Source organism: Aegilops tauschii, chromosome 5 (genome assembly GCF_002575655.3).
Source record: "Aegilops tauschii subsp. strangulata cultivar AL8/78 chromosome 5, Aet v6.0, whole genome shotgun sequence".
In the NCBI taxonomy this organism is placed as follows: Eukaryota; Viridiplantae; Streptophyta; class Magnoliopsida; order Poales; family Poaceae; genus Aegilops; species Aegilops tauschii.
The window spans coordinates 542211900-542222950 of record NC_053039.3 but is presented as its reverse complement, the minus strand read 5'-3'; the positions used below and the strand labels follow the sequence as shown (position 1 = coordinate 542222950).

General features: G+C 54.5%; 1 protein-coding gene across 1 annotated transcript; it reads right to left on the bottom strand.

Moving 5' to 3' along the window:
• Window positions 1-7043: 7043 nt before the first annotated feature.
• LOC109746077 (uncharacterized) lies at window positions 7044-9287 on the bottom strand. The gene has a single exon (XM_020305188.3). It carries the CDS (start codon window positions 8908-8910, stop codon window positions 7312-7314), a length of 1599 nt encoding a protein of 532 aa, XP_020160777.1. The 5' UTR covers window positions 8911-9287; the 3' UTR covers window positions 7044-7311.
• Between the last annotated feature and the right edge of the window lie 1764 nt (window positions 9288-11051).

The following is an 11051-nucleotide window of genomic DNA, read 5'->3' as shown; positions in this document are numbered from 1 at the left end:
ACATTTTTTGTCTCAGTTGCAAGTCCATCCTTAAATTGCAACTGGCCTCAAAATTTTTTTTGTCCCAGTTTTAAGTTGAGGCCCAACTTATTTTTGTCTCAATTGCAAGTTCACCCTCAACTCGCAACTGATCTTTTTTAGTCTCAGTTGCAAGTCCACCCTCGACTCGCAAATGCGGCCCGATTATTTTGTCCTAGTTACAAGTCCACCGTCAACTCACAACTGGACTAGGCCTTTTTTTTCTCAGTTGATAGCCCAACCTTGATTTACAACTGGGATCAACATTTTTTTCGAGTTGCAAGTCCACCGCCGACTGGCAACTAGGCCCAATCCTTTTTGTCCCAGTTGCAAGTCCAGCCTTGACTCGCAACCGGGGGTTGACCTTTTTTGTCCCAGCTGCAAGTCCCCTCACGACTCGCAACTGGGCCCAACCTTTTTTGTCTCAGTTGCAAGTCCATCCTTGACTCGCAATTAGGGGTGGACCTTTTTTTGTCCCAGGTGCAAGTCCACTCTCGACTCGCAACTGGGTCTAACTTTTTTTGTCCTAGTTGCAAGTCCACCTTCGACTCGCAACTGGGGCGTGGCCTTTTTTTGTCCTAGTTGCAAGTTCACCCTTGACTCGCAATTGGGCCCTGATCTTTTTTTTTCCAGTTGCAAGGCCACCATTGACTCGCAACTAGGGCCCGACCTTTTTTCTCCAGTTGTAAGCCCATCCTCAACTCGCAACCTGGGTCTGACTTTCTTTTTTGTCCCAATTTTGCAAGTCCATCACCAACTCGTAACTGGGGTCCGACTTTTTTTTGTCCGAGTTGCGACACAGTGGGCGCGTGATTTTTTTATGGCACGAAACAAATAAAAAATGCATGAACATTTTTTAATTGTCTCAATTATTTTTTGAAATGGCACGAAGAAATATTTGTGTACGTACAAGCTAGCTACAAGCAGCCTGATCGATTCTTTGACGGGACATACTAGTACTAGTTGCTCAATCAGTACTAGTTGCTCAATCTAGCAAAGCAATCAATTTGATCGATTCTAGCCCGTGGCAGCTTACCTACACATGCGACACAGGAAACGATTGGATCGCCACAACCACAACGCGGGACTGTGGCCAACAAGCACGTCAACAAAAAATGCGTAAGAGGCTGTAATTTTGATGATGATGTCACCTAGATGTGACATGAGTACACATCCAACAAATGAGAAAAACAATGAAAAAAGTGAGATGGTGCTGACGTCATACTTAAATGTGAGATATTATCTCACATCTAGATGTGATATAGACGGACTCCTTCTCTCCTCCGCTGTTTGGCCCCAACCATTCCATACCATGATACCAACCATATCAGGTTCATCGCCATAGAGCCCATGTGACTTATTTTATTTTATTTTTTTGCGAAACAGAGCCCATGTGATGCGCATCATGCCGCTTAGAAGCAATACTGTGTTATTATCGACAGCATGGAGACCTGGACTATGGATAATCATGCAGATCCTCACATGATTAGTCGCCACAAAAAAATTGGATGCAGGGTTCTTCAGATGCTACACACAACCAAATCTGAATCTGTGGCGGCGATGCCCACACCATTCATTTTGGTTCGTGAATGCGGCGCCATACTGTTTGTTTGTTTGCACAGCAAAAAGGAAGAACAATCGGGAAAGAGTAACATGAGCGAGTGAGTGGGTACTCCTACTGAAGAACCGAGCACGGATCTTTGGAAGTTATTGCCAGTCTGTAACATTTCCTTTCAGAGAAAGTGTCCCCCTGCAAACCTGCCTCCCTCCCTAGCAATCAGCGGCTCATAACTACGGAAAAACACCCAACCCATTGCCGACCTGACCGATCTGCAACAAGATGAGCTTAGCCACAATCGTTAGCAACTACTCCCTCCGTTAGTGTTAAAAACGTTTTTATATTATGAGACGAAGGGAGTAATAACTTGTGTTCGTCTGAGCAAGGCCACTGGTTGGACGGTGAATGAAGATTGATTTCTACAGATCAGAGATTAATTAGTCTTTTACGTGTTCTTACTGGTTTTCAACACACTAAAACATTCGTGATCATCGCCATCAACTCTTGAGCTATGATTGAAAACAAAAATATACGGAGTAAAGCATGAGTTGTCTGTGGATTACTGGATTGACATTGGCTCATGCATTCACGGCTTCGCTTGTGCTCTAATCTTTCAATGTGAATGACTGCAGCTGCAAATACATAGCCAGTATCTGATGCTGAAATCATGAGGCACTGCAGAGCAGACTTCTTTCTTTTAGACTCCAAGTGTCTTCTTTTGCTCTCTTTTTCTTCCCCTTTCTGGGGATTCAGAGCCCACTTGTTGACGCATAATCAGGCACCAAGTCTTGCTTATTACTGTACTTATAGCGAGACTTGTCCAGTGATTACGGAGTAGGTCGTACAGAAAATGTGAATGTGCAGTTCAAACTTGCGACGCGCGAGTAGAGTAGGTGCCGAGTCGTGCTCGAGTGTGCAAGATTCTGGGCATCAGACCGATGAAAATGATGCTGTGCGTGCCGTGATCTCTCCGTAGAAGAAGCGGGAAACGTGGCGCGCTAGTCTCCGTTGCGTTGCGCTTGCGCGCGCGATTTGAAAACTGAAGCTAGCTTGAGCGTGGTCCTCATCAGTCATCACCAGGACTATGCGTACAGTAGCCAGTTGGTGTATTATTAACTAGTAGATCAGCACCGGCCGTGTGTGTGTGTGTGTGTGTGTGTGTGTGTGTGTAGTACATGACGAAGGCGCAGTACGTCGTCGCCGGCCGCCCAACTAATCAAGCGAGTAGTAGTGCCCTCGTGACGGCCTTACTTGTTCTGGCAGGCAGGTAACCGTTGGTTGCAGCAGAAAGAATTATGGTTGGAACAGATTGCATGGACGGACGGAGATAGTTGAAGTGATCGATGCGGTATGGCAGCATTTCGGAGGATACATCCATTTCTCCGACAGTAATTTCGGACGAAGGGAGCACTTTTCATTTGGAGGTAATATCGCTGGTGGTCATACAACTTGCGTATGATATGCAGTTTAGTGCTAGAACTATCAAATACGTTTTTCTGGTCATACAACTTGCACTTTGGTGCAGATACGATCATTCCCTCTGTATCAGCCGCTAGCGTGGCATGCCACATACGCACAGGGCCACTGTCAGTGACAGAAAACGTCCTGGAGCCAACCACGCGTGGTAAACTTGCACAGATCCCCCTCAACTTGTTAGTATGTGCATACAAAAGTCCCTACAAAGGCGGGAATAGAGGCAGCTGTGTATATTTGCGAGCGGCACCCCAAAATCATTGGCGTTTCAGTTTGACTCCCCACCGTTTCGTGTCTCGATCATACAGAGGCGGAGGCGGAGGCGGAGGCGGAGGTGGAGGAGCCGGCGCGTCACGGCGGTCGTCGTCGGAGGAGATGAGTGAACCGCGTCACCGACGTCCGGGCGAAGCAGCGCCGTCCTATGGTACGTCTGCCCCTTGGAGTTATATCTACTCCCTCCGTTCCAAAATATAAATCTTTTTAGAGATTTCAACAAGTAACTACATACGGAGCAAAATAAGTGAATCTATACTCTAAAATATGTCTACATATATCCGTATGTTGTAGTCCATTTGAAATGTCTAAAAAGACTTATATTTAGGAACGTAGGGAGTATATCTTTTGATGGTCCATGTGTATACAATCTTCATGACGGTTTCAGATTTTTGTCTTATTTTCATGGTTCAATTCTGTACAAAGTTGTGCCAAAATTCAGTTGAAAACTGTAGCAAAATTCAGTTGAAACCTGTGCCAAAATTTCAGTAGTGAACTGTGCCAAAAATGAAGTAAACGTTCTGGCAAAATTCAGTACATGTACAGAACATCCAAAAAAAAGAGTGGCCTGGGATTCGAACCCAGGACCTGCCAATATTACTCAACACCGTATAACCAGTTGGGTAAACAGCGAACTCTGATCAAGCTTCTACACCCACCTCTTTTCTATAGCAATCTCTGTTATCTCTCTCCGATGCCAGTACGCGTGACAGACAGACGAACCACGCGGCGGCGAGACCAGCGACCAAGTCCATCGAGCCCACGTCGTCCGAGCTCTCGCAGAATCGCCGTGAGACTATTTTGCGCACAATACTAAGAGCACCTCCACTAGTCCCCCAAGAAGCCTTTTCCATGCACTTTTTCATGGCCCGCGAGTAAAATTCCTCCCACTCGTCACTCCAAGAGCCCAGTTTTCGTCGGATTCGAGGAAAAATACGGCCGGCGCGCGCAGGCAAAACCCAGCCCCCGGGAGGCAGCTGGGGACGCCGGCACTTTTATTTTGCATGCAATGGCCCACTTTCAGTGTCTCAACTCCCTGTCTCCTCTCCCTCTCTCTTTTCTGCAGGCCCACCCATGTGCTCACACTCCCCCATCCCCCACCCACCGAAGCTGGCGCGCACGGGACGGAACGGGCGCGGCGAGCAGGGCGCCGGAGCTGGGGCACGGGGGGCGTCACGGCGGGCGGGCGCCGGAGCTCGCGGGGAGGGCGCCGGAGCAGGGAGGCGGGGAGCTCGTCCATGGCGTCCTGCTCGTCCATGGCGTCCTGTTCTCGACGAGCCCAAGCTGCGTCGCGGGCCTCTCCTGCAGTGCTCCTCCTCCACGCGCCGCCTCGTCCTTGACTCCAGCACCGGCAGGCCGCGCCGCTCGTCGCCGTCCCCGTCCGCGACGCTGGGTCCGTCGTAGCCGAAGCTGGGCACGACGAGACCTCGCGGGACACCGGGGTGCGCGCAGTCGACGGCGCCCTGACCACGACGCTGGCGGCAGGGGTGACGGACGCGGCGACGGTGCTGACGACGCCGCTGGGCCGGTGCACCATGGACATGGACGACGAGCGGTCGCGCTGGAATAGCGCCGGGCCGCGGCGGGAGGCGGCATCGGAGCCGGCCAGGCACGGGAACGGGCGCTCCTCCTCGCCTTGACCCTGACCTCCTTGTCGATGCGGAGACGGACGACGACCCCTCCTCCTTCCAGCGGCTGCACGTCGGACGGCACCGGCAGGTACCTGCCACCAGCGCCCATGGCCGCCTCCTCGGAGGGCACCGCGCAGCTCTCCACCTTGGCGTCCAGCATGAGGACGTCCATGCGTGCACCCACACCTTGCACCTGTACCACGACGCCGCCGGTCCATCCTTGTCCGCGCGCTCACGCGCACCACCTTGACGCCGCGCTCGCTCGCCACGAGCAGGAACAACCAGCTCTCCGCTGACGCCGATTTTGCGCCCACAGACAAGGAGAGGTCGGCCCTCGCCAGCACGCGCGAGGACGGCCTCCCTGACACCAGGAACGCCGCCAGCCCGGACGACGACGGGCGCGGCCTCCACCGGAGCTCGAACGCGACCTTGCCGAGCGCGGCGACGGCCCCGCCGTTGCCTGCCAGCTGGAAGCGCACGCATACGGCCTGGATGGCGTGGGCGCGGGCGGCGCGGACGGGGTGGCCGCCGTGGGAACCAGCCGGGGGTGGCCTCCGCCTGCTCGGGACGGCGCGGCGTGGTCGTGGCCGGGGCGGCGAGGCGTGGGCGCGGGACGGGGTGGCCGCCGTAGGAGCTCCTCCCAGCTGTTGTTGGGTGGGGGCACAGCTGGAAGAAATTCCACCCCCACGCAAATATGTTCGCCGGCACCTCGCCAGGAAGCGGAAAAAATGCCTCCGGGGAGGCGCAACGGCTGGAGATGCTCTAACAAGTTGAGGGGTGTCTGTGCAAGTTTACCACGCGTGGTTGGCTCCAGGACGTTCTCTGTCACTGACAGTGGCCCCGTGCGTACGTGGCATGCCACGCCAGCGGCTGATACGGAGGGAATGACCGTATCTCCACGGAAGTGCAAGTTGTATGACCAGAAAAATGTATTTTGATAGTTCTAGCACTAAACTGCACATCATATGCAAGTTGTATGACCACCGGTGATATTACCTCTTTCATTTGCTGCAGGTTTGATTGTGCAGTCTTTGATCGTTGGCTTGGCTAGTCGGGGGAGGATTCTTCCTCGTAGCACCGTACGTTTTCTGGTCGCAGTAATCACCGGCGAAGGAACTATTTCATCCGCTTAATATAATCCACCATGATGATAGAGAAAGGGGGTGATAGATACCTCGCCATCGACTGATTGATTGGTCATTTGGCCATGTGGATCGGCAGGCATGGGGACACATGATCGACTAATCTACAGAGATCTCATCTCAGGGAAGGTTCAGGGCATCATTCCGCACGCCAGATCAGGGAGAACATGCCATGCCAGGCCATGCTGCAGTTCCGGCACCGTGGATCAACGACCTACCCCTACCATTCTGCTTCTTCTTTTTTTTTGCGAGTGACCATTCTGCATTTCTACCTGCAGGTCCGTCAGTGGCCACGTGACTGACTGCGCATCATGCATGCAGCTCGGAAGAAGCAATACGAGTACATGATTATCAACGGTTGACCAGCACGGAGATCGAGCAGGGTTACGGATAACAATGCAGATTCTTGCACGATTAGTCGTCGCAAGAAAAGAAAAATGCATGCAGTGTTCTTCAGATGCTGCTACACACACCCAAATCTGAATCTGACGCCGCGATGCGATGCCCACACCATTCATGCTGGTTCATGAATGCGGCCCCAAACCGTTTGTTTGTTTGCACACCAAAAAAGGAAGAACGATCAGGAAAGAGTAACATGACATGAGGTAGTGTGTACTCCCAGTGAAGAACCCTGCACGCATCTATACCCCTCTTTGGAAATCCTTGCCAACCTGTAGCATTTCCTTTCAGAGAAAGTGTCCCCTGCAAGCCTGTCTCCCTACATAGCAAGCAGCTCATGACCGCGGAAAACAGCCTAGTGCCCACCTAACTCCAAGATGATCTTAGCCACAATCGATAGCAACCGATAATGATTCGTAATGTCGCAGTTGCCGGCATTATTAATACATTTCGGTCGATGCGATAGCACCTAGACAGTGACGGTGAGCAGAGGCAGGTCATACTCTCAACATCTTCTGTTCGTCAGACAGACACACGCACAACGACTGGTTCGACGGTGAATGAAGATTGATTTCTTCACATGATCGCATCAGAGATTAATTACAATCTTTTTCGTGTTCTTATTGGGTTCACGCACACTGACTAAAACACTCGTCATCGTCATCTAAATCTAAGCTACCACTCGTATGAAAAACCAACAATATACATACAGGGATTCGTAAAGAGAAAATGGATGAGCGAGCTGAATCCGTGGATTGAGGAAGGCAGGGTCGATGAAGCACATACATGCAAAGGCAGCAGGTTGATCGCCGTCATGTCATGTCCGGGGGAACACGCCGAGCATCTTGCCCCGGCCGAGGCACTCGGAGAGCTTCTTGGCGCCGTCCACCTCGGCGGCCAGCAGCGCCTGCACGAACCCGCACGCGCCGGCGGCCACCATCTGCTTCCGGCACCGCCGGGACTGCGACACGCCCAGCAGCACCGACACGGAGAACCGCTTGTCGCCGCCCCGGACTGCCGGGTCCAGCAGCCGGACCACGTTCACGATCCCCATCTCCTCCTTCCGGAACAGCGCCCGGTAGCTGCTGCTCGCGGCGACCAGCGTGGCCAGCGCCCTCGCGGCCGCGTCCCTCTCCGCCACGGCCTTGGCCTCCAGCATCCACACCAGCCTCGGCATCGCGTCCCCGACCTCCCCCCTCGCCTTGCCGCTGCTGATGTGGCAGAGCTCCGCCAGCGCCATGGCGGCCTCCGTGCGGGTGTTGGCCTCGTCGCTGCCCAGCGCGGCCACGACGTGGCTGAGGAAGGTGGCGGACACGGCTATCTCCGCGATGAGGCGGAACGAGGCCATGTTACGGAGCAGCCCGAACGCCGGCGCCAGGCCCGGCTCGTCGCCGCGGCATGAGTTCAGGAAGTCCTTGACGCACGCCAGGGCGCCTGCTTGGAACGCCTCGACCTTGAGGCTCTGACCCTCGCCGCCGTCGCTGGCCGTTACGTTCCGGAGGCAGCCGAGCGCGTGCTCCTGCGCCCGCGGGGTGCCGAGCGAGACGAGCTGCACGAGCAAGGGGATCGCGCCCTCTTCGCTGAACGCGGGGAGCAGGTCCGGGAACGCGGCGATGTTCCGGAGCACGCCCGCGGCCGCGGCCTGCGACGACGGGGTGCCGGCTGCACAGGCCACGAGAAGCGCGGCCACGCCACCGCGCGCCGAGACGGTCGCCGCTGCGTCCCGCGACGAGGCGGTGAGAGACTCCAGTGCGACGCACGCCTGCTCGGCGCTGGCACCGCCGGACTCGAGCGCGCGGCAGAGGTGCGGCACGACGGTGCCCGACTCCTGAGCCAAGAACCGGCACGTGGCCTCGGAGGACGCGAACGCGGCCAGCACGGACACGGCCTTGTCGCGGGAGGCTGGGAGGAGGTCGCCGGAGTCGAGCATCGCGGCGACCGCAGACACAGCAGCGGCAGAGCACGACCCCGGCTGGGACGACCGGACAGATTCGGCGAGCGAGTCGAGCGCCGCGGCGCGGGAGACGAACGAGCCAAGCCGGAGGCGGGAGAGCAGGCCGTCGGACTCGGACCCGTTGCCTTCGGCCGGGGAGACGAGCAGGCGCGCGTCGGCTGCGAGCTGGGAGAGCGAGGCGGCGGAGGAGGAGAGAAGCGAGACGGTGTGGAGGTGGCCGAGGGGAGGGCCGCTGCAGACGGACATGAGAGCCGAGAGCGCGGAGGCGAGGGGCTCGAGGAGCGGTGCGGAGGGCGGGAAGGTGGGGTGGGAGAGGGAGGCCGAGAGCGACGAGAGGGAGGCGGAGATGGAAGGCCAGTGGCGGCGGAAGGCCGGAGACAAAGCTGCCGCGGCTGGGAGCTCATCCAACAGGCGGAAGCACTCCGCGAGCGCGTCGCCGGTGGACTCCGGGGGCGGTTGCATGGTGTGGTAGTGGAGCGGAGACAAAATGGGAAGGGAGACAAAATGGGAAGAGGAGCAAAGCCAAGCTGCTCGAACTGATGCTGTTCTCACCGATGAGGCATCAAGGAAGGCTGCCCGGCCGTCGCCGTCATGCTACAACTGCCCGAGAAGATGTCCTCGAACGACCTAAGATTGGTTGGGTCAACACCATGGAGATGCAAGGACAAGGGAGACAAGTGGTGATCTACTATAAAAAAACAATAAGTGAGAGAAGCGACCAACCAGTGAATGAAGGTCAAAACTCAAAAGGTTGAGATTTTCAAAGGGATTGGTCATGGAAGTAGCTATGACATGGACGCTCGTTGAGGTACTAGTAGTTTACTGATTCCAACTTGTGGACTTCATGCAAGTGGCACGGTTTGTAAGACATTGTTAATCAGCTAATCAGACACGTACTATCTGATTGCACTTGTCAGGGAGAAGAATTATCTCAGTGAAAGCTCATTGCTTGGGCTAAAAGACCTTCTTTGATGGATATGCTTGCATTTAAGTTGCTCACTAGACACGAATGGTTCAATTTTTCTGACTCGAACTTGTAGGAATTTCTTCCAATAGAGTATTTTTATAAACTTTCAAATTATTATGTACAAAAGGTAACACAAGGAGCTATGGTCTAAAACTATGAGCTAAATTACTCCACGCACAACCTAATCACCTCTTAAGTGGAAATTTTGACAACAACGAAGAGCTCTCGTTGCAAAGATTGTCTGAAAATCAGACCCATTCTTACAGAGGAGCATATGAGTTCCTCTTGTGTAAACCAGGTTGGGTGTAACTCATCTGAAGATGAACTCTTTGCGAGGATTCCAAATGGCCCAAGATATCAATATGATAATGTCCATGGCAAAACGCAAGTGAATCATTGATCTCAACTGGGAGAGTTTGTAACACCCCGGATGTAACTTTCCATATTTGTAACTCCCTTGCCATTTTTGGCTATGTGTTATGATATTCCCTTCGTGGTTGGGTTTTGTCTTTCGTTTTGCATTTTGTTCATGTCATGCATCTCATATCATGTCATCATGCGCATCTCATTGGCATACGTGTTCGTCTCATGCATCCAAGCATTTTCCCCGTTGTCCGTTTTGCAATCCGACACTCCCACATGCACCAGCGCACCCCTCTCGTTTCTTTTCGTGAGCGGGTGTTAAACGTTCTCGGAATGGACCGAGGTTTGTCAAGTGGCCTTGGTATACCACCGGTAGACCACCTGTCAAGTTTCGTTCCATTTGGAGGTCGTTTGATACTCCAACGGTTAACCGGGTAACCGCAAAGTCCTTTTGTGTGTTGCAGCAAAACCCCCCTCCAAACAGCCCAATAACCCATCTAAGTCACCTCCATGCTATCGGTCGTTCGATCTCGATCGTGTGGGCGAAAACCGCACTCCATTTGGAGTCTCCTAGCTCCCTCTAGCTATAAATATGTGCATCTCCCCCGAATTCCGGGTCCAAACCCTAGCCACCGCTCCCTCCGCGCGCCGGACGAATCCCGCCGCCGCGCCCGACCAACCGGGAGCCGCCACGTGGCGCGCCGCCGTCCCCGCCGTTGAAGCCCGCTCGGCCCGTTCCCGGCCCCCGCGGCCCGCGCCGCCGCCCTCCGCCGTGCTCCGCCCGTCGCCGTCCGGCCGCCGCTCCGGCGACCTCGCCGCCTCTCCGCCGCGCGCCCGGACGCCGCCTCCCTTGGCGAGCTCCTCCGCACGCGCCGCCCCGCAACTCCGGCGCCCCTCTCCGGCTTCCTCCGGCCGGCCCCGACCTCCCTCGTCCTTCCGGCCGGCTACCACTGTCTCCGTCTCCGGCGAACGAGCTCCGGCCAGCTCAACCGAGCCGCGCCAGATCCCGATCCAAAACGAGGTCGATCCCCCCCTCGAAATCCTCCAAGTCCCGAATATTTCACATTATGTGCTCATATTCATTGCATCATATCTCATCGCATAATGCTCCGTTTTGCGTGCATCATATCTCGAAATGTTCGTCTCGAGATGCTCTTCATTTTGTTTCATTGTGCCATGCTCGTTTGAGTCCATCTTGATGCCCAAATCTCTGGTGCAAGAGTGCTATATGATGTTTACTGCTGTTACTTATCAGAACTTGGTGTTTTGTTAT